Source organism: Anser brachyrhynchus (assembly GCF_964034855.1).
Source record: "Anser brachyrhynchus genome assembly, chromosome: 4".
In the NCBI taxonomy this organism is placed as follows: domain Eukaryota; kingdom Metazoa; phylum Chordata; class Aves; order Anseriformes; family Anatidae; genus Anser; species Anser brachyrhynchus.
The window spans coordinates 54,339,832-54,364,042 of record NC_137698.1 but is presented as its reverse complement, the minus strand read 5'-3'; the positions used below and the strand labels follow the sequence as shown (position 1 = coordinate 54,364,042).

General features: G+C 43.3%; 1 protein-coding gene across 1 annotated transcript in view; it reads left to right on the top strand.

Moving 5' to 3' along the window:
- LIMCH1 (LIM and calponin homology domains 1) overlaps window positions 1-24,211 on the top strand; it is a 175,596-nt gene that overhangs the window by 84,580 nt on the left and 66,805 nt on the right. Inside the window, exons 4-5 of the mRNA XM_080589355.1 lie at window positions 20,095-20,201; window positions 23,548-23,578. Of these exons, the coding sequence (XP_080445481.1) occupies window positions 20,095-20,201; window positions 23,548-23,578 (138 nt within the window). The remainder of the gene's footprint in view (window positions 1-20,094; window positions 20,202-23,547; window positions 23,579-24,211) is intronic.

Sequence of the window (24,211 nt, the reverse complement as noted above, 5' to 3'; positions counted from 1 at the left end):
GATTTTCCTGCTTATTTGATTTGGTGTCATCTTAGCCAGACAGATTTTACCTTGTAACATTCCTGTTTAATGAATTCAGCTGTATGCTGTAAGCACAAAGATTTCTATGTTTTATGAAGAATACAAAAATAAACTAACAGGTGTTTCTTAACCAGCGTGTTTGTAAACAGGGCCTGCATGGAACAATCTACAGGGACAGTGTAGTTAATTCATCAGAGAAGACGAAAACAGCCATCAGTTCAAATTTGGCAGGAAGCACAGAGCAAGTGGCCTGTTGTTTTAGACTGAATTGAAAGTTTTTATTGCTCCAAATTAACCATGCAAATACTGTCCAGAAAGTATACTTCTCCTCCCATTTAGAGAAAAAAAAACTAGTGCAAAACACAATGCTGGCATTTTGTTTAATATTTTATTGGTTGAAATGATTGTACTTGCCATGCTGTTGGATTTGGCTCAGAAACACACATACTTTTGATGCTGGAAACTAATCATCCATCTGACAATATCATATGTACCAAAGACTTATTTCACGGCTGCACTTGGGTTTGTTGCCCAGACCTCCAAGTTTGGGCTTTAACCTGGTGTACAGATGTGAGCGAGGCTGAAATCATAGAAAATTAGTAAGAGGTGAGCCATCAAAAAGCAAACAAACAAACAATGGGGTAAATGACCCCACCTCTTGTATTTGCCTTTGACTGATGGAGCTGAGTTTAGCTACGAACACCAGCTCCCGGTAGTCTTTGTGTCCATCGTGCAGTCTGGCTGGTGAGCTGACCTTAATGCCCAGGAGGGTGCCTTCCGCCTAGCTGCCAGCAGAGCTGGATGGCTGTAGGCAACACTTGAGGCAAGGGACACCTTGCTTGGTTCTCAAACGGACATTTTTCAAGTTTGTGTGTGCTTTGTGCACCGCTGGTCCCAGCCAGAGCTTCTGCAGCCCAACCTGAGTTCGGTCTTCAGGTCCCTCCCTGCGGGTGCTGCCTTGGCCGCAGTGCTTGCGGTGCCCTCGGTGAGCGAAGCTGTGTGTTGGCTGGGACCCCTGCTTGCCATGCTAACGAGACCGTCCCGTTCTGCCATGCTTCTTGCCAGTGCCCAGCAGCATTTCCCTCGTCACCAGGTGAAGTCTGTCAGGTAGGACCCAGGCACCGTGCGCGGTTTCCTTGTTGGCCAGGATGGCAGCAGCCAACGTGTGAAGGTTTGTAGGGTGCGTGCTGCGCACCACAGCTGTGGGTGGATGCAAACTGTCACATTGTCGTGGCCTGTTCCCAAACCAGACGGGTTAGGGTTCAATGGTGCAGCTTCACAGTCAGCTTAAACTGTGCCCTGTGCCTGCTGAGCACTGCCACTGAGAGTGTCGTGACTTGCTTTGGCCAAGAGCTAATAATATGTGTAAGCTCTTTGTGGGAAGGATCATCTGCTAGTCTGTTTTTGTCTAACACCTCACCCCATGAGTCCTGCTCCATGGCCAGGACTCCTAGACGGTATGTTAATACAAATAATAAATAACACTTACAAAAATATCGCAGGCATTCCTGATTCACAGCCTGTTTTTAGACTGCACTCCCCACTTCAGTTTTCAACCACGGCTTTAATTAATAGATTTATAATTAACTCTATTCACATTGAATAATTTAAAATGTTAATATGTAATTCTGAGGTAAGGAGAACTTTTTCTGTGTGCAAAACCGAGAGGATGGTCACTGTGGAGCAGTTCTTTTCTGATTTTTTTTCTATTTTTTTTTTCTGTTTCACACAGACAGTTTTATTGCCTGGCCTCGAGAAGGGTTAGCTAACCTCCACCCTTAAGAAAAAAGTGCTCAACTAAAACCAAGGAACCTACCTGTTTGGGCAGGAGGACAAGTGACTTCCAAAGATGCTATTTATAAACTATACAAATAAAGGCTTTGTGTAGTGATTATTTACCTTCTTTTTTTTTTTTTTTTTTGACATAGGTTTAATAAAGTGAAGGATTGTAGGGATAACATTTGAAAATGGCAAAAAGAAAAACATTGCTACTGCTGCAAACCTAATGCTAGGCAGCTGAAATGTGAACTTGCCCTTACCACGGCATTAACCTTTACTATAAATGACAGAGTCCTTCCTGGGGCTGGGGAGGGCAGCTGGTTTCCAGCAGGAGCTCACTTGCACCTGTGGAAAATGCAGATTGACCCCTGGATTAATTTTTAGATTAGTTAGATTTCAGATCCTAAGGTCTCCAAGTTCAGCCATGAGTTGTATTATGTTGGTTTACTGACTGGTCCAGTGATGTTTCAGAAATGGCAAGCTTTTGAAGAACAAAGTCTTAGTATATGTAAATATCAGAAAAACGATAGTTTTGCAAACAAAATGCCATTCTCTGTGTAGCTTAGGGTTGCACTTAAATGAACTGAAGAAGCCAGTGCTGCCTCTGTCCGTTTCCTTAGAAATGAAAGGCCTCCCGAGCAGGATGTCTCCAGCATCTTCAGGCCAAGTCCTGCTGACGACACTTAGGACTTCCCTCAACATCTGAGCATTTCCAGGAGTTCTCTGTGGAGGGATTACATGCCCTGAGCATGAGTGTGTTGCCTGTGCCTTCTGATGAGTGCAGCACTGCTAGGATTATGTCCAGGCATCTGCAATCTTTGTGTGACTTCTGGTGCAAAATTCAGCAGTGTGGCAACGTGGATGAAAGAAGAAAAGAGCTGGCGTGCTGCATGCGTGTAGGCCAGCACACTCAAAATCAGCAGGGCTATGACTTTCCATGTCTTGAGGCTAAAAAGTATCTATTGGCTGTATTTTCAGATTTTCTCCTTAACAAGGAAAACTAGACCTGAGGCTATGGTTGCTTTCAACTAATCCAAATGTGACTTTCCTAAACCCTCTACCATGCAGCGCTATTGCTCTTACGGCTGTTAGCTGGAGCAGGCAACTGTGAGCTGCCTGAAAACCACCCTTCTCCTTCGTCGTAGAGCTGGAGCCTTGTGAGCAGGAGGAAAGGAACCGTCTCGCTGTGGCAGGGAAGGAGCTGCCATTCCTGCTGGCACCAGAATGAACTTCCATCGGTGTTAAGCAGCCGTGAAGCTGTAGCTAGGGAGTTCAGACTTGGATGCAATCCTTAAGTTATTGGCCAAACTCAAAGGAGATGGGGATCTGGGAAAGTCTTGTCCTGAAATTCCCAGTTTAAAGGCTGTGTTTGAAACTGCACTTAGGGCTCTCACTGCTTAATTCTGGAAAGCCTCTCACAGGTTGGAGCCTGTGGGTCTGTGCTATAAATACTGCCTTATCCTCAACTGTCTTTTTCAGTGACATGTAGCCTCTGCTCCAGGGGACAGCTCGATCCCAGTATTTATTTGACAGAGAGAGAGCTAACTGCAGTGGAAATGGCACTGACTGGTGTGAGAATATTTGCTGTATTTGCTGCTACCCTGCGTTCTCACAGCATCTGTGGTGCAGGTACTGCTGCCCATAAAATCCTTGTGATCCTGGAGAATTTGGATAGCCGGGCGACAGTGGCTCTCGAGATGTGAGACGGGAGGGTGCTTCCAGGCAGCTCTTAACCTGAGCGGCCCCCTCGAGGTGAGTGGGAACAAAAGTTTCCACGCTGTTGTCAGACCGACAGATCTGCAAACTCGAAATGGGCCAGCGGGGCCCAGGCTTCCTATTACCAAACCCTTTTGTGACAAGAGAGCAACTGCAAGTTAGCAACAGCCCGGTGGGACCCCAGCCCGTGCACGGCTGATGGTAGAGGAAGAATGCTGCCCCTAATCTCTCGCTGGCTGTGGCTCAGCTCGGTGAATTCTCCTGCAGTTTACGTCTGCTAGCAACTGTTGGTACTGTTTCCATGCAGAAAACCTTTCCGGGCGGCGCGAGTGGCTTTCTGTCAGATGATGTGCGTGTCACCAGCAGGAGCGTACGTGCTGAATGCAGATGATGGGACGTGTCTCCCTCCAAAGATCACGCTGCAGTTGTTTCCCTGGCTTAAAACGAACGAGCAAAAGGGGAAACTAGCGGAGTACGTCCCAGTTGCCTTAAAGACCCACGTGCACTGATTTCTCTGCTTGAAGAGCCCGGCGAAATTCTGCAGTCTGGTGCCGTGGTCAAGAGTTCACAGAGGCTGAAATATCTGACACTGAAGTCTCCTTGCCTTTTGCATTCCTCAGTGCTCCTGGATTAAAGCCACTCACTTCCTTCTTGGCACAGGACTTTCCAATTGTAATGCGCTTCCTCTTAAATGTCCAGAGGTCTAATGATACTATTGTAAACCTGTTAAAATTAATGCTGCAAAGGAAGCAGCTTAGTTAATTGCTTGTGCAAAAATGCGGCGGTAGGCTGAGCTGTCTGACTGAGGTACATCAACACCGCTGTTAACCTCTTGAAGGCTGCGTGGCCTTGTGCTACAGTGTGGAAACCCACCCCACGGCTTCCTAGGGAGGATCACCCATTCATTTTTGGACAAGCCATATAAATAATGGTCTAGAAAGTTACTACTGCGGTACAGAGGCAGCCCTCATCTGTTCAGAGTGGCGTCCTGCTCAAGTCCTAGCTCTGTTGCCACTTTTGTTTGCTTCTGCCCCTAATCCTCATGCAGGCAGCGCTGTCGCTGAGGTGGGGACTGTCTGCTGCTGTGGGGGGCCGGAGTGGGCGCTGATCTATTGCTGGGAGACGCCTGAAAGGGAGCTCTCTTTTCAGACTTTTAAATAAGTATTGAACTTGCTAAATGTGTGCATGCATGCGGGTGTCTGCTCAGCTCAAGGCAACATGTTTCAGGCCGTGCTATACGCTGCTTCGCCACCTCGGCTTTTCTCTTTGTACTAGTTCTCCTGCAGAATTTAGAATTCAGTTTGTGTTTCCCCTTCCAGCCAAGGGTAAACATGCTTCCCCCCAGCTCCCCTTCTCTTCCTTTTTTCCAGTACTGATGTTGGTATCACTGGGAGGCACGCTGGACTGAATGCCAGGTGTGAATCTCACCCTTGCACCTGTCTTGGTGTGACAAACTTCAGGCCATAAATTGATAGCCCGGGCCGCTGCTGCTCTGCTTGCTTCTTGCCATATATAACTGGGGAGCCGGTTGTGTGTTGGGTGGCCCGGCTGCCCCGCCAGCAAATCCCACTGGTGTTTCCAAGCGGCCCTGGCTGCTGCTAATAACCTCTCCTAGCGAAAGCTGCCACATCACTCTTGTCCTTTGGATACTGTTTTTAGTTCGGTCGGAAGGAGGCTTGCTGGCTTTTTCCAAAACCGATCCTATCTTTACCGTGCCCTACCTAGCAACAGTGTCGGGGATCTCAGAGCTCAGGCCCGGCGCTGGCTGGACGTGCGCGCTGCCCGCGGGCCTCGGCCTTCTCACCTGCACGTCCCAGCTCCGGTAACTTCGGCGTCGAGGCTCCTGCGAGGCTGCTCGGTGGGTACATCGGGGGCCTGATTGCCAGGGTCTGGGGTGGGAGGCGTGTGAGGAGACGGAGACCAGGAATCCCACATACAAAAAGCTTGAGTGTCAGTGGGACGTGTGCTTATTGTGCAGGCAGCCGCTAGGCTTTGGCTGACGGCGGGAGGGATTCAAGGTCATTTTGTCAGCTTCAGAGCACGGTACTATGAAGCGGCTCCATCTCCTTGGTCAGCAGCGCGTGGATCAGGAATGCTGTTTGGGGGTTTTTGTTTTTAACCTTGCTGTCTGTCCTTCCTACCTCCTGCTCCACAGCCATGTGAATGAGTAGGATGGTTCTGCAAACTACATCTGCATTTTGGTCCTGGTTTCCAGACCAGAGCCAGCAGGCCTGCTAGGTAAGAAGTGTGACGTTTCTGTATTAATTTCTGGAGTTATAGGGATCAGCTACAAAGTATTAGCACCACCACACAGTGTGTCCTCTGTTATTTAAAAGGGAGGACGGTGAATAGGATCAGTTATTTGAGGTTTCAAGTAATCCAGGGTAATTTTCAGCGTAATTAATACATGTCAGGAATTTGACCCTTGCTGGGATAACAAGAAGATCTGGATAACTGAGGCGATACTGTACAAGTTGTGAAAATAGTGCCAGAAAACTGTCTGCACAGGTCAGTAGCACAAACTAATAAAACTCTCTCAACTGCTGATGTAGAAAAACAATTTATACAGCTTTTACCTGACGTGCAGAAATAGAAAAACCCTTTCTCATTGTACAATTCTCGGATGTTTTCTTTCATTAAGTTTCTCCTGTTATCCCCAAAGAGGTCAGGCAGTAGTTGCTTCTTAAACCACAACAATTTCATGAAAAGCATAACTTGAAATGTCCCGAGAACACCACACACATCTGACACAGACATGCTGTTTTGCTGTGGTATTTATTTTCAGATAAAATATAAGCAAATTTTGCCAAATAAAAGCCACTGCAGGCTTGGTAGTATATATTGGACATAATGTATATTCTTTCATAAAACAAATTATGAACAAATGCAGGAGTTGCATTAATCATTGGCAAAATTAGTTGCAAACTTGTAAATCATATGGAACATTCCTCAGAGAGTTCTGTCTGAACTTCTGTAAAAGCCTCCAAAGAGGCCAGTAGAAATAAATAAATAGGTGCTTTCTTGTGCACCAGAAAGGCAGGTAAAATTTGCTACAAAGTCAGTGTTTAGGAACAAACTTATGGTAAAAAGAAACCTGACAGTTTGTCTTTGTGGACTGGATTTTGTTTTTTTTTTTCCTGTTTTATTTGAGAAACGGGATGAGGCTAGCTTCATCTTCCTTCTTAGCATGCATGCCTGTATTTTATTTTTACAGTGCTGAAGAGTGGCTGAGTGGAATTTAATATTTCAGTGGACAAGAATTTTAGACGAGGAATAAGCGAGGTAATTACATCCTCTCAGAGAAGCGTTGCAGACAAACAAATATTTGAGTGAGCAGGGCATTAGCAGAATTGTCTCAGAGTGGGTGATACTTTATCTTCAGAAATACAACACCAGTTGTTGCTTGTTCTTTCATTCTGTCTAAAACAACCAACAGAGAAAAAGTCAATCCCATATAATTATTAGTTTGAAGGAGCTTAGGAGCTGTATCTTCAGAATGCCTGGCCTTGATTTCCGAGCATCTCAGATCTTTGAATAGTACAGTCAACAGTGATCAAAATGTGTTTTCCAGAAAAGTAAGTATCAAGTTTACTGGTAGGAATCTCTTCATCCCTTTTACATGAGATGCTGTATGGTATTTGAAAACCATAGGATGTGACTTCAGAAGCTTGTAATTTAGCAACAACACAGATATTCTGAGAAAGGTAACGGTGAAACAAGGCATTTGTCAGCATGGCATCATCAGTAAGCCTGGGGTCTAAATGTCGCTAGCTTTTCATAAGCATGACTACAGTGTAGATTTCTGGGGAGAATCATGGAGTGGCTCTACTTAAATTTAGAGGAAGCTACTCATAAGCATGAGGACTGCGTGAGAAAGTATAAATTCCCAAATCTGCCTGGAGTCAGCACCCATAGCATTAGGCTAAGCTGGCTGGTTTCCAGGGGTGTTTGAGACCTTAAATGCTCTTTAGTCCTTACTCTCTGGTTGATCACAGATTAATCACTTGCTTTTTTAAATACTATTACCCAATCTTTTGAGCCACCCAATCTTTTGAGCCACCCAATCCTGATTAAAATTTACTTTCTAAAATACGATCTTAGAGAACTGAAACTGCTTGGATTCTAGGCTTTCTGATATTTTTGAAGAACTGTGTCATTGCAGTTGTACTCGATGTTGTCACAGTACTTGCATAAAAATTCTTGCAGATAGTTTTATCTTCCCAAGAGTCGTTCACATTGCTTATTCTATTCTTTTGGCTGAAATTTAGTGAGAAGTGTTAGAAATCCAGCGCTTAGTCCTGTGTACAAACTGTTATGTAAGGAAATTGCAGATCAAAAAACTTCAGACTGTGGTCAGTATTCTCCTTCATAGTTTCCAGGATGAATTATTCTACTGTACAGCTGGACACAAATACTGTTTATATACTTCTTATAACCTTGTCTTTTGGGTATACCAGATAACGGAAGCTCAGCACGGCCTCAGGCCAGCCCTTGTAGGATTGCTGCTCGAGTCCAGGACCTTCTGCCTGTCCTGGGGGGGTGAGTGACCCAAAGCTGTGATATCAGCTTCGTGGCAAAGCAGAGCATGCCTTGGGGTTTTCAGGTATGCAAAGCCCCAGAAAGTGGGCACTGCCCGTGTGCTGGCTGCCTCTCCAGGCTCTCCACAGTCATGCGCAGGGTCATGGAATCACTGAATCATAGAATGGCTCGGGTTGGAAGGGACCTTAAAGATCATCTAACTCCAGCCCCCAGATGAGGATCAGGGGAATGCTGAACCTGCTGAAGCCCCTCTACAGATCTGGGCTGGCTGGCACAAGCACAAGGAGCACTGCTGCTACAGTTCGGGCAGTGTCCCCGCATCACACAAAGTGGTCGCATAGCTCTGTAACCCCCTTTTTTAATAGGACTACATCTGTTGACCTTGTAAGTCCCAGGTGGCTCTGTAGTAGGGTCTCCAGCCTGCAGGGCTGCTTAGCTTGAGCACGGTGCAGAGCCTGAACTGGTTGCATGCGTTCAGGCAAGGCAGTGCTGTGCCTGATGGATACTCCCCAGGCCCTAGGAAGGGCAATGTTGAGGTTCTTGCCAAAGCCAATAAGTCCTGCTGGCCGTGAGCTGATTTTGGGTAGCTGTGTGTAACATTTGCGTTCTCCAGAAAAATGCGTCTGCGGGAGCGGTTTGGAGACATGTGAGCTGGCTTGGGACTGGGGCTCTGCAGGGCTTTAACTCAGCTAAATTGCTGGCGGTTTGTTGTTGGCTCTGGAGCTAGTACAGCTGCTTTCATGGCCCATGAAGCCTGGCCTAATAAACTTGCTGGGCTCTGCTGGTTCTGTGCTCTAGGTACACCTCTCTCTGATCTACCAACTATGGTCTGAGTCCCTCTGTTGAAAAAGGAATAAATAGTAATTGCTTTAAGCTTACCCTTTTCCTTTATACATGCTTATCAGCTAAGTTGTGTCTACTCGTATAATGTGGATTTAAATTGTAAAGGTTTTCAGAAATAGTAGGTGAGGAATTGGAAGCTTGTTGTTGTAGGACGCATGAACACCTCTGCTAGCCTTGCTCATGACTGAGGTGTAAGCAGGGTTTGGTTGTTTTCCTCTACGAACAAAAGGAGATCTGAAGTCTAGTTAGGACGGCAGGGAGGAGGATATATGCTGAAATGATAGGAATGATTTATCACTGAGAGCTGATTTGTTTCCTCTCTCTTTTCCCACCACTAAGAGACGTGACAAGCTATTTCTGCCATTCTCACCCCATAGCTCGTGTTCGTAAGACTTGGTGCAATGCATGTGTTCATCTCCCTACCCTTGTGGCGTTCTGCATTCTCAGGAGGTAGGATGTAGCAGGACGCCCCAAATACACCTCCAGCATGTTTACAGTAAATGGAAGTACAGGAATATCTGTCCTGTAGGAGGAAAGATCCGTTTCTGTCTTTCCACTGCCCAGAAGAACCAGAACCATTCTGCAAGAGCTGGGAGAAAGCCTTGCAATAGGAACACCCTGCATTAAAGAAGAGTTCCTTTCTTTCCCTCTTGTTTTAACCATTGATTTTATGCCCATAAACTTAAGGAAAGTCTTAAAAACAGTATGTTATTGTACTACTTTTTATTCTTCCTGAAAGCTTGATGTTCAGAACTGTAAACCATGCTGCCATCCAAATGTAGTCCATGAATCCTGCTTCCCAAGTGGCCCTAGAAGGGCATATTTGCACAATGTCTGTAGACTTAATCAACAGTGGTAATTTAGGCTGGCTATTCGGTGTAGTCCACCTGAGTTTGCAGCTGCCATAGCTTCATGAATGATCGTGTTAGTTCTTGAATTGCATCTAGGGATTGCTTTGCTGGTGGCTGAATAGGGATGGAACATAAATTGCCGCCAACCTGTTGGGTGGCTCATCTTGCCTTGGGTATTTATCATTAAAAATCCAAAACTGGAGATATTCAAGATGACCGGACACCAAACACATGTTTTCCAATATGAGAAAGAAACATCACATATATAGATTGAGTGTTGTGATATTCAGTAATTTAGGCAGTTAAAATCTATATGGACAAAGTTAAGAATAGGCACTGACTTACTTTACAGCTTTTTGCACAGATATTTTGGTTGTCTATAAAATCTACTTGTAACAAACTAAATTATTTTCTTCCCCTTTCTTTCCTCACTGAAATTGTTCTAGACATCTACATGTGAAATTATTTTTTTTAGCTGAAAATAGAAACAATAATGTAGGTTTTCCAATTGGAATGTGCTGGAACTTCATTCAGTACAAAAAGCCAATTAAAAAAAAAAAGGTGTTTTTTGGACTTGAACGGCTTCTTTTAGAAGTATTTGCAAGGAAACCCCAACCTGTACGTTAAAGAAGTCCAGTATGTTTTATGTAATGTTGGCATGAAAATGCAAAGCTGTGAGTGGGGGGAAGATGTATTTCAGGTATCATGTAACAGCAGCAAAGAGATTTCTGATGTTTATCAAACCTTGAACACCCCAGATTATTAAAACATATTCCTTGGCAATAAAGAGTAGATGTTTAATTTGAAAGGAGAAAAGGAATTTGTTGCTTTTTTTGCGGAGGTCACGAACTGAACAGGAATGAGTCCTCCTTGGCTGTTTCACTATTTTGCTGTTTGCCTTCGGGAATAGAGATTTGGTCTGATTTTAACAGCTACTGCCAGACCCTCAGCCCCCCCAGGCAGCCTTCTTGCATCTTTTGAGGCCCACCTACAGCAGCTGTATTGGATATCGGGACACAGAGGCCCCCCAGCTGCTTTGGCGGTGCAGTATCCTGATCCTTGCGTAGCTGATTGCTGTCTGCTGAGAGAAGTCAGAGTGCTGGCCAACTCTTCCTGCTCGTTGGCTGAAACAACAGATAGCTTTGCTTAATATACCAGGCAAAAGAGAGCATACCTCATAAAAGAAAGGGGCAAGAAAGTAAAGTCATCTTAACAGTTGCTGCTATTAGAAGAGGCATTATGAGGCTGCCAGGTTGTGGTCATGCATTCACCTTTGGAGGTTTCATGTCAATTTGATTTCAATTTTAGATACCAGTTTCTTTTGTACCTTTGCAGTTTCGATGTGATCTGCCTTTGTGCCTGAGTAGGAAGACAGCTGATAAATGACAAGGGGAAGATGGGAATTAAGGCTATAACTCCACTATAGCTTTGCTTATATGATTGATCAGGTTCCGGTGTACTAGAGAAGTGTCAGGTTTAAATCTCTCTGTTGCTCATTTCCAGTTATTCTTTTTGTCCTTGCTATCTGCTTTGCTTGTAGTAAAAGAGAAAAACTAGGAATAGTACAGTGATTGTAGGATGAGAAGTATTTTTTCAGATGTGCTTTAAGTTTCTTATACTGGTTCATAATGTATTGTGCTAGGCAAGTAACAAATGACCCTCAGACACACCTTTTCAGGTGGAGAAAATTTTCTTTCCTGGAAAAAATGTTTGTTTTTTTTTTTTTTTCTCAACAGCCAAGTCAAAATATAGAGAGCAGGCATAGGGTAACAGTGCCCTGAGATGTCAGATGTGATAAAATGATTCTATGAAGCCTGGAATCTGGAGGCAGAGAAAGGCAGGTAGGCTATGTGAGAAAAGGTAGTATTTTGTAATAGATCTACAAATATATTTAAGGAAAACATGGTAAAAATTGAGCACATAGACTTGCTTCACATAAGTAATCTTCATTACCAGCACAGTACAATGTCTTAGCAGGAACATGTATATAAATAGCTTTTGAGAAACATCTGTTGTGCTGTGGCTTAACACACGATTGCCTTGACAGCAGTCAGGAGAGGTAAAGGTTTGTTCAGCAGCGTTTGGCTGTAGCTGATTGCTGTATGTAAAGTGTAAAAGACACGTTTGTGTTGGAGCATAAGCGGTTTGCAATGTTCCTTGGGATTACCCCTAGGGAGTACTTTTTGGGTATATAACTCAGAAGGTAATTCAACTTCATTCATTTATGAATTCCTTCTTTTTTTTCTTTTTTTTTTTTAACGCAGATTGATAAGCTTTCATAGTGTGATATAATAGTTATGATTTACAACTCTAGATTTAAAGTCTAAGTATTTTAGTTTACTTGAAGCAGTTTGTTTGGGATGGCTGTCTTTGAGATCTTCCAAGCCGGTAGTCATACTGAGTACTTTCCTTAACACAACATGCCCTGATAATAAATCACACAAACAAACCAAATTTAGAAAACAGCATTTTCTTCTTAGCTGTGAATTTTTTGCCCGTTTTTGTATTTCATTGTAGATCTCAGTTGTGGGAGCAGCTGCCACAGGGATGCACTGAGAATGGAGAATATCCAGTTTCCCCAGGAGGGAAATGGTGCGGCACTAAACGTGATTTGAGAGTCCCTTGAAATCTGTGTTTAGGATAGTCATGCTCCTAGCAGTCCTAAAACAGTACCTAAAAATGTGAGTGCAAATAAAGGTCAAATTTGTCTTCATGACTTTTTTTTTCCCCTCCTTCAGGTAGCACCAATATTGCCAGGAGGATGGGTGAGAAGGGGTGCGTGCCACAGATGCTGAATGCTGGTTGCACTGAGAACATTGCTGGCGTGATGTTTCATTCTCCTCTTTTTTTGTAGCTCTTTCCCCAACACATTCTCCATAGCCCAATCAACAGGGCAGAGCGTGGTAAATAACAGCCCTTTCCATCACAGCAGAAAGAACCAGGTTTTAGTTGTTTATTTGTTGGTTCGTCTCTTTCTTATGGTGTTTTCCCCTCTCCTGGTGGTTTTACCCATTGGACTCGGGATTTGCAAGTTGAATTCCCAGCAGCTTCTAGGAGTCCTTGGCTGCACTGCAATGTACGTGGGTTTTTTTTGTTTTGTTTGTTGTTTGTTTGTTTTGTTTTAAACCCTGCTCTTGATGGGCTTTATTCATCAAAAATATGAGAAGTGGGTAACAGAAGAAGCAATGAAAATGGGGCGCAAACCCTCGCATGCCAAGCACTGTGATCTAAACAGCTGTGGAAAACAAGCTGGAAGGAAATCTTCACCTCTTCCTTGGCTATAGTATGGCTATTACCATAGGATATGGCATCAGATAGGCACCTCCTCTCCAAGATTGGGTGGATGCTGACATCTGGCTATGATTTCATCAGTATCAGAGCCAGTGAATACCCTGAAAATGATGTGGGCTTTTTTTCCCCTTTGTTCTGTCTCCATTGCTGTAAACAAAGCCATCTCTGGGTGTATCTTGGGTCTGGCAAATTGGAGGGAATACACATCATCTGATTGCTCTCTCCCCCAAAGACTAGGATGTTTGCTGAGCCCCCATTTGTATAATGTTTTATTTATGCCTTCAGGGATAATGACCTGATGCAGCAAGGAGAAATCTCAGGACCTGCTTAGCTAGTGAGTCATAGGGTCTGCTGTGTGCTCGTGCTGCGTGCACCCCTCCCACCCCCCCGTGGTTTGCTTTCGCCTGTTGAGTTGAAAGCTGCTCTTGCTTATGTTCTTTCTTCCTCCATTTATATCATACAGTGCTGCAGGGATTTTAAGCTCATGTTAAAAATTTGCAGAAATAAGATACGTCATCCATTTCCTTCAACACCCAGGTTGCTCCCCGTACCCAGCATGAAATTTTCACTACCTGCCCAGGACATGCAATGCCATTTTATATTTTTGTGTTTGCCTTTCATTATGCACAATATGGCCATTCCTTTGGGGGGACTTTGGTTACAACCATCGTAATACCCTGGGTCACCTAAGAAACTTACAGATGTGTTTGAAATTTGTTACAGGGCAAAGATTTTAAAAAAGCAAATCACCCAGTGGTGAAGGACAGATGTAGGAAAACAACAAAGGATTTCTTAAGACTGAGTACTGCTGCTGGACTTCTGATTTTCTCAAAGAATTGCAAGCTTTTAGTTTTAAACAATGTGCTTTTTGATAGCTGAAGGACAAGTGTACTCACAACTTGGTCTGTGTAATGCTTTTCATCAGTTTTGTGCTTGTGTTTAGATTCCCCCTGCCAATTCTCATGGCATGGTTTTGTTTTGTTTTAATTATTATTTTTGGTTAAAATACTTCATTAATGTACATTGAATGTGCTTCTAATGATTGGAACTATCAGCAAAAGATGTTGTTGGATGCCAAAATTGCTAAGAGCAGCTTTGAAAAGATAAACGGAGCGTCTTCTTGATCTAGGCACCTGTAGCTTGTAAGTCTGGTTGGAAGCAGCAAGGTTTAAGCACCTTGATAGGAATTTGGCACTTCCAGCTACATCTTCAGGGTCTGGTACAGAACGTGTCCCGGCAGTCCTAGATACTGCTTGAGATTTCTTAGAGCCACCTTTGGGGTTTCTGGTATGTTTTGTGTAGGTGCAGCCTGCTCTCAACAGACCCACTTTCTTCATGGAGTTTTTAATTCTTTTTTTTTCTTTTTTTTTCCCTTTTGGAGAGAATGGAGCAGGGCTTGAGGAGACGCATCCCTTCCTTGTCAGTTGCCCAAACAGAAGCAGAAAAAGGCTAGGTTTTCTTTGCCAAGACAGTCTGTGTTGTCTTTTTGCTGAGCTCTTAGAGGTACTGTTGCCGCTGGCGCTCCAGGCAAACTTGGCCCTCTTCCCTGCTATTCCTGTAGCCCTGCCTTCAGAGGCGTACAACTTCACCTTCTGCCACTGTGTTATTCTTCTCATTTTAATCTAATCATCACTGTATTTATTCTCTGGGCCTATTTTTTTCTCCTAGGGGCTCACATGATCGCGCACACTGTAATAATTTTCCCCTTTGCCCTTCTCCTGTTTTCTGTCTGTCTGGGTGCTGGGAAGCGCTGCTCTGAGGAGGGAGAAGAGGCAGCTGCCGTACGACAGCCTGCTCCTTCTGTTCCCAGTTGCCTTTTTACCATTCTTTTGCTGTCTTTGGGGTGGTATCTGGGGCCAAGATGAGGTTGTGGAGTGTGGTGGGGTTTTTGCAGTGCCTGCTCACCTGGCCGTCATTGCTGCCGCTGCGGGGCCTGCTGCCCTGGGTCAGACCGGTGGCGGGGATCTTCTCCTTTCCCTCCTTGCTCCAAGGTCACCCACCCTCTGTTCTGCCCCACCTTGCATTTAATGCTGGCTACATGAGGCAGGAATCCTGTTATGTGGCCTTAAACCCGTCCCCCGTAATGCTCCTGTGGGGTTTCTCTTCAGTTCTCGTGTGGTGAGGCCTTTACCTGCAGGTATCTAAAGGGACATGGCCTGGCTTTGAGAGCATCGCTGCCAACCCACTGACTTGAAATCTCACAGAAAACAGTGTTTTGTGAAAGCGTTGTTTTACTGCGTATGCAGGAGAGCATACTCTACATACAGTAAAATATACATAGAAGTTCTCAGCCCTTCTCCTAAAAGTTCTTCCCTGATGGACACGAATGTTTCATTCGGGCTGTGAATCGGTCGGGACCCAGTGCTTTTACAAAAATAAACGCTCATCATTAATTATTTACATAAAATGGAAAAATGAGGGAATTAGGAAGAAATGCTGAGAGTAAACACAAGGCTTTTAAGAGCCTGAATTCGAAATTGCTCCGAAAAGCGGTTTGGAAATAGATATTTTTAGAAATATTCAATTTATTCTGGAACAGAGAAAATTTCAGCATTCCAGAGATGAAAAATGCCACCTGGTTGTCTGCAGCTGTCCTGCCCAGCAGCGCGGTGCTGCCGGCAGCTCAGGAGACCGCAGACTTTGGGCTGTGACATGTACCCTGCGCAGACGTATAGCTGGGGTTTCTTTTGCTTGCCCTGCGTCTATCCGTGTATCTAATCCGGGCCGTGTTGTGGTACATCTGACGAAGGATCGTTCCACAGCGATAAGCCGCACTTCTGATCTGCAGCGTGGATCCAGCGAGAATACTTAGTGTGCTATTGTGACAGATGAAAGCAGTGGAAGTGGGCCAAATTCAGGCTGTTTTCCATTGTATCTGATCAGCAGATCCTATGGAGGGAATTTGCCTGCTGTGAATATTTGATTCTCGCTAGCTTGAACTATCCTGTGTGTTGGCAGTGCTACTGTGTGAATTTGTGGTGGCTTTCCAGGGTGTCTGTCCTACACAACTGCCAATTTCTGTTGTTTTTTATGGGATTTAGGATTTTGTGCTCCACTTCGTGTGCAAGGAAAATAACCCGAAGCTATACAATGAACATTCTTTTCAATCTATACATTATATACATTATCCATCTTTTAAAAAACAACCCCCAAATGTTATGAGTGAGTATTGTAATCTCCCTCCCTGCACCTTTATGGAGGTGCAGTCCCTCTGCCTCCGTTCCCGTATGCATTATCTGTGGTTGGTTATGCATTATGGTGAAAGGGTTTTGTAGAGGTGAGGTTGCACGTTGCACACCCATGCATGTTGCACGCTCCTGAAAGTTGCACCCCCCTGTGAGTTGCACACCGGTGTGTATGGCCAGGTGACGGTGCTGCAATGCAGCATGAGAACAGGAGCAAACTGAGGGTATGTTCAGGCTTTATGTTCCCTCCTTCCCAGGGCTGGGGCTGAGCTTCATGCTCCCTGCTGACCCGGGGAGCCAGTGCCCCGCACTCCTGATTGTCCATCCCTGCTCCTTCCCAGCCCTTCCTGCTGGTCCGTGGCTGTCTTTGCCCATGAAAGCTCATTGTCTTTTGTGTCGGTTAATTTTTCTGTTCTGAAATTCAGGATAGCAAAACATTTTAATTGATAAATTTTGCATTTCCGACATTCGTGAGTAAGTTTCATTGCTTTTACAGTGCTGACCTAATAGCAACTGTCATGGCTCTGCTTAGGCAAGCACAAAGCATTTAGTTTTCGACTTGTCAGTGTATCCTGTGCTTTAGTCAGTGTGTCCTTTATCTGTCACCACACTGGAGCATTTGTCTTCTGTAAGCAACCTGTTTATAGCTTAGGTTATTTTACAGATAAAAGCTGCTTTTCTGTTCTAAAATCTTGTACAGCTTGCAAAAGAAATTCAGGCTGTAATCTTTAAACTCACTCTTCCTCTGGGTATACGAAGGACAAAACGAGAAGATGCTTGATTGAAATGAGTCACTGACTAGTGGTGTGAACCAAAACCACAAGAAGGCAGCAGGAGACAGTTGTGGGTCCCCCGGGCATGAAGGAAAAGATGTGCTGACCAAGCAACTGATCCTCCATCTGCTCCAGCTCTGTGATTGCAGCCAGTAACCGCTCAGAGAAAGGCATTATCATCTCCCTGCAAGTATTAAGAAAATCGTGTGTTACTGCCTTGTAGGAGGGACCGAATTCTGGTCCTGTGCCCATATGTGTATGGGACAGGGAGCGTTGTCTTTGAGCGCACTGTAAAAGATACTGCCCTGCTAACTGAGGCAGCCCAGCTGACTGGGCTGCGATCCTTGCCACTGCACTGTGACCCACTTGCGTGACCCATTTAACTTTGCCAAGTTGTACGGAGCTGGACATGCACGCTAGCTGTGTGTTTTCAGTCCCTTATTGAAGGTAAAGAGGGATATTTTAGACACATCACTGCTTCTGTGCAGCACCTCTTTTTTTTTTTCCTTCTTTAGTTACTTCAACAGCAGCAAAGAAACACTACTTTTAGGCAACTACAAAAAATGAGTAGGTAGAGCTCACAGATACAGAAATGTATTTTCTCTCAAAAAATATAAACAAAATTTTTTGAGAACTGAAGAAACCAGGACTTGGCCAGTGACAGGTGTAGTAATCCAGAGAGAAGGCTTTCCTAGGATTTGGGTGGTAATGATAAGACTCCTTTCCCCTTTTCGTGATTTAGGAGTGCTGTTCTGCAGTGTCTTAATGGAAGTGACAAATACAAGTTTCAGCTGTACTGAAACAAACCAGGAAAAACTTAGTTTTGTAGTATCGTGAGGTACATTTTGGCTTGGGGATAGGCAGGCTAGACAGGTTTACCTGAGTATCTGCCACTTGAAAACAATCGTTGTTGTTTTATCCTTTTAAATAAATGGCCATTTTTAGTACCATCGAGAAATAAAAACTCTGAGATTCTTAACAGAAGCAAAAACTTCTGTCTGTGTTCAGTGATTGCGCCTTGTTGACATGCATGGTTATTTGTGCCAATACAAAGTACCAGCTTCCTGAGGGCGATGGTGTTAGCGACTGCTGGCAAATGTTATTTTTACAATGACCATCAAAATGGAAGCATGTACAAAAGCAGGCATAGGGTTGTGACACTGTGATTTTTGTTTTTGAGAAGTGGACATTTGTTCATCAGCAGAAGAACTGAGAGCCCAAAGTAAATTGCTGCCAAATGACTGATATTTTCATTCCTGCTTATCATAACTTGGATGTGAACTTTTGGCATAAGGATGGGTGCAATTAGTTATCCCCAGAGTTTCCCCTCCCTTGATTGTTTTCTAAACCTATTTAGTTACTGTGTCCTGTATGTCCTCTGTATTTTTGTTAGGAAGTGTTGTTGGGAACTTCTTTTTTAAAATGCTTTTGCATTTTTATTAGGTTTACACATCGCTCCACCCGCCATTTGGAAATGACCAGAACTGTCCGCCTTCAAAGGCTAAACACAAGAGTTATTCATGTTGCAGTTGGAAATACTGTGGAAAAATTGTCATGCAAACAGTAAGCCAGATGGAGAATTTTACAAGCATCTTTTCATGTCATGAATGATGCTGTCTCTCCAGGTTATGGGCTTTCTGCTCTCCCGACCGCTGTTCCTTTCCCTCTGGCTCCCTTCCAGGGCTGTTAAGCTTCAGCCAGAGGGAAGAAAGGGAGATTTGGACTCCTCTAAATTTCGAGGTCCGTATTTTTTTGCGGGGTGGCTGGTGACAGCAAGCTTTGTGCGCGAGGCTGCTGGCACGCAGGGAGCCCTCGCGATTAGCATGCTGATGGCTGCGCCCTGGCAGCGTAAAGGGGGCTGCGTCAGGAGCACACCAACAAAAGCCTGGCAGCGGACGTGGGGACAGCTCTGGGCTCCTGCTGCACGCTGCCACGCTGGGGTAGCCAGGAGGTGAGAGCTCTCTTCAGGCCTTTGCTTCCTAAGTTTTATACAGGTGGGAGTCTGTCCTTCAGGTGTCCGCCACACACTGTGGGGCTTCTCCTCTTACCTGCTCGTAGGGCAGGTCACCTCCTGCTGGAGGTTGAAGATGAGAGGCCCTAGAGGATATCAAGCTGTACGTTATATCTTCACTTGTTCACACACGTGTCATTGCAGCTGCTGAGTTAGCAGTGTATATATCTGGTAACTTGTTCGCTTGATCTTCAGCTCTTATCTACATAAGAAAGCTTCTCTGGTTCTGTAAAAGGGGTGGTGGTATATGTGCGTATGTGTAAGTATAAAATACACATTAAACATCTGTGCACACATACAGATTAAATCCCTCCACGCAAACCCATGTGCCTTCAGCCCTGTTTGGTTTGAAAGAGGCTTGCATCAGTTTGGGCTTAATTTCAGTTACTGGTTAATGCAACAGTAAGTCACGCTGCAAAGTGTAAATCCTCCATGAATGGTATTACGAAGTTGGTGTTGCTTCTGCTTACAGACGGTGGTTATCTAAAGTGTAGTTTCAGGCTTCTTATTTGTGGAGAGAGCACCTACCTCTTTTCCCAAAGAGGTTTTTCTGGCAGGTTAAGGTCAGAGGCGCAAGAAGATGGTTGTGTGAAATAGGAGTAACTGGCTTGTGTTTGTATGGACATGCAGAACGTTTTCTGAACAAACCGTTTGCTTAAATGATGGCAGGATGTTCCATACCTGCCTTTCCCACTTGTTTCAGAAATCCAGCCATTTCTTTTCTGCCTTGTAACATGCTGAACTTTTGTTGGCTTCCTACAGCAGTAGGTGGGGAAATTATCAGGGCCTTTTCATTTAAAGAAGTTGCCAACATCTGGGTTTGGAAAGAGAAAATTCAACAAACTCGTTGCAGTTAGTTTATATATATATAGAGAGAGAGAGTTTTATTTCATATTTATCTGGTTTTCAAGCAAAGCACGCTGTCTTACTAAAATAGGTGACTGGCAATGGCTTTGGTTCTTCATCTAGCTAACGATGCGACTCAGTGAGCTGTTGCTGAATTAGGGAGATGTTGGTTCAGTAAGATTACCTTTTCAAAGTAAGAAAAGTTAAAAGTAATTTTTTTTTTTTGTGCCTCGTTTCAGGATAATATCATCTTATTCTTAAGAGGCTGCAAAGAGTTGGGACTTAAAGAATCCCAGCTGTTTGATCCTGGTGACCTGCAGGACACATCGAACAGAGTGACTGTCAAGTAAGTACAACCGCAGTTTGTGATGAGCATGTTATACTCTCAGATGCATGTGATTAGATGGTAAATATTTGAGGATGAGCAAAAAAGGTATAAAACTGTCATTTGTATAAAGCAAATAGGAAGCGGAGATTTTTGAAACTTTCAGTGCTGGGAATAATACATTGTTCTCTTCAACAGTCTTTCTCCAAGCATTATTTTTCCCAGAGAGATCAACCACAACTCTTTTAAAATACTGATTTGTTTCAAACAATGAGACTGTGTGAGACTTAACAGGGTTTGTGAGTTTGAATTGATAGCATTTTTAGTCTATCCAATTTATGAACAACGTAGGCTGTGGAAAAAAAAAACAACACTGCTCTGCTATCACATATTAAACTGTTTTGAAGATGCATTATAAGACATTTCTAGGTCTCAGACTCCACAAGGTGCAGACAATGAGCATGGTCTGTTTATTTTCTATCAAGAACAATAGGTTACGACACAGCATTTGGGCTGAGGACTTTTGTCCAAACTGCATGAACTGGAAACGCCACAGTTTAGATTTTTATTTTTTTTTTTATCCAAAGCCACTCACCTGCTGCCACACAGATTATCACACACATATCAAAGGATTCTTCTTGCTAATAAATAATTCACTCTTTTTTTTTTTCTTTGAAATGATTTAAAAAATTTTCCAGCTCCAAAATTAATAGCTTCTTACCATGGTTTGTACACGTCCCTTATTGTGAGGTGCTCAGACTCTAACACTTTTAGTGTAAAATGCTGAAAATACAAAATGATGTGAAGTATGGATATGAAATTGGCAGAGAAAGAGTTACTGACTAGCCTAGGGTTGCAGAGAGCAGGCTTCAATCGAAGTCTGTGCAGTCATAGATTGAGGTCTTAAACAAGAAATGTTCCTTTCAGGGAAGATGTTGCCATCGTGTAGGAACAGGAACAGTCAAACTCTTTTTTTTTACTCATTTATACAAGTGCCAGTCAAGTTCCTCGCTCCTCAAAAGCAAGAGCACCCACGGTGTTTCATAAAATTAACAAAGACTTTTAATGCTTTTTGTCATGAAGTTTTCATGAATTCTTTGGGTCTGTCATGTTACACTAAAAAGTTATTGCTCTACAGACAAGCAAATTCTGCTGAGTTGATTGAATGGACTTGCTTCATTTGGCCAGAAAGATTTGGCCAAAAAAAATCACTAACGAAATCCTGGTCAGACATATCCATTTTAGAAAAGTATATGGAAACAATTTACTGAATTTCAGCGGCATTCTAGGTTGTTTTTTTTTTCCCTTCTGGCATTGAAAGCTGGGCAAGTTTTCCTGGTGTTCAGCACTGTCTGGGAAAATTCAAAGGTTCTGAAAAATCAAATTGGCCACTTTCCTTGCTTTGAGGAATAGTCTCCCACTTTTTGCTCTTTTCCAAGTTTCTGGCTCTGAGTCTGAGGCACTTCTTGCATGTACATACCGGTAGAGTACACAGCACCAGAGGGGACCATGTAATGAGCCTGCAGTGAAGTTTTCCCACCCTAGTTCTAAATCTGGTAATATTGCCACGGAAGAGGTTCCTTGTCACGTCCTGTAAAATCACGGCAACGAGTGGCTGGAGAGAGCCGCAAAACAACCCCTAATCTCCATATAAAACCAGAGATAAATGGTCGTTATAACAATCTTGGTCTTTTAGAGGTGAGGAGAGCAGAGCAGCTCGGAGGAAGCAGCTTGGAGGCTGGGACTCGCGTGCAGCTCCAAGGAGAGCTGTCCAGCATGTAAGCAACTTCCACCAGGAGTAATAAACTGCAGAGCTGCCTTGGCCCTCGGCTGCGTACGGTGCTCGATAGATGTGAAGTGTCTCACTGGCATGGATTTTTTTCTCCCATCAGCTCTTCAGAGAAAGCAGCTGTGGAAACGAGCCAAATGTTTTTCTAGTACTGTCCAAGCTCATGCTGAGTAACCGAGAGAGGTGTACAAGCCAAGTCCATGACTTTTGTAGAGAAATATGTTCAAGACTGTCTTCTGCTAGCTAGATCTCTAAGTATGAAGGTGATTTTTTCCTCTTTGAAGACTTTTTTTTTTTTTAACACAGTAAAAAAGGTATTTGTTCAGTGGTAAGGGACAAATACGACATTATTGCACATGATTAACATAATGACAGTTTTTAACCTTTTTTCATATAGGTGCTAATTGAAGTAGGTATTAGATCTATTTTTTTTGGATCATTCAGCTTATAAAGGCTATGAGCTAATGCTGTAAGGAATTTCTTCTTGACTTGTTAAACAAGACCTTTTTCCACTGCTATTTTATTAAGAAAAAAATGGCACTTTTTTTTTTTTAGCATGTAGGTATTGACGGATAAAATTTTGGCTTAAAAAAGATACCAAAAGTTCTTCATTTTTGTGTTGGCCTATATTTACGTTTTTGTTATTCTCACAGATTTAAGTACATTTATTTTTGTTTTTGTCAGGTAACCTTTAATGTTGACTTAATGTTATAGTAGAAAGCAATTCTGTTATACAATAATCAGGAGACAATCTGTACTAAATCTGAAATACTCATTTATTTTTAGCACCTAAATGTGATGCACATTTCCTTCATTCTTTTTTCTAATGGTTTCTCTGCTGAATTTTGAAATGTTGTTTATGTCTGTGCAGACGTTCTGCTTTGTTGTTTCTAACAAACTTACACCCTTTTTGATAAATATTAGTGAAAAAATACATTGAGAAGGATGCCTATGTTGAGTCTGAGCGCTCGAGTATACATTCAGACAGTAGAATATGCTTTCCTCAGCAGGTTCTGTTGTAACTGGCAGGATCTTTATTGCTTCACCTATCTGCTTTGTTCTTTGTGGTGCTTGTTTCCACAGAAACACCTGCTATATTTCATTAATGCTTGGTGTTGATTTCCTTGGAGTCATACGCATGTTCGGTTGCTTTCAGAATCTGTATGGGTTGCATGATTTATCACGGAGCAGAACCTGACTATTGGATTACTGCAGAGTGGATTTTAGCAGTGAGGTCTTTGGTCTTCTTTTTTTGAACAAATCAGCACCTCTGTTTAAAGGAAATATTCTTGGCTCTGTCCTACTTTACTGTGGGACCATTACAAACTCATTTTCTTTTGTACTTCCAGAATTATAATTTAATGATTGAAGTAATGGTGACAAAATACTCCCACGTTATGAATAAATGAATGTGTGAACTACATCTTCTTAGCTTTCATGTGTTTCCAGCCAGCAGAAGCATTCTGCAGACTTTTGTTAGGGAAAACGTGATCTGCTGCATACACGCTCTTGAAAAGTGTGTCTGCTTTCTGATTTTTTTTTCCTCTTTCTTTTTTGTGTGTGTGTGTGTGCAACCAGGAACATTGACTATAGTAGGAAGCTGAAAAATGTAAGTACATGACCTGGAGTATTTTTTTTTTTTATCTGGTTTATCCTGTATTTGGCCTGAGCTAGAACTTTGTCAGTAAAAAACCTGTAGAGCTGAGTATCGCTGAGAAGTCCTGAATACATATCTAACTGGGTTGTACTGGGAACTTAGGTAGAGCGGCTATGGCAGAGCAGCCTTACGGGAGAAATAAAACGGAGAATATTTGTCTTCACTTAGATAAAGAAATAAGCAAACTGATCTCTGTGCTGTCCGCTGTGGGACGGCTTTCAGTGGGAATGGCCTGACTCACCCATGAAACTACTACTCCTTTGAAACCTTTCATGGATATATAGCCATAAAGTGAATTTGCACAAAGGATTTAAAATGAAGCAAATTACCATTCCATCTGCATACGAATTTTCTATCAGATTTGCTAGCTTTCTTGTTTTTCTTCCAAATAAATGTTTTCCCAGAAAGGCTAATTCCATTTACCTTTAATTTCTTGCTGATTTGAACTAATGGCAATGGTAATGGATTCTGTAATTGTTAAGTGGAAAATAAAATGGCTAAACTTTGCTGGACTCAGAGTTAGGTATTCTTCTAAAGCCTAGCGAGCTCTTGCTCCTTAGTCAGCTGTAAACTGCTATAAATTCA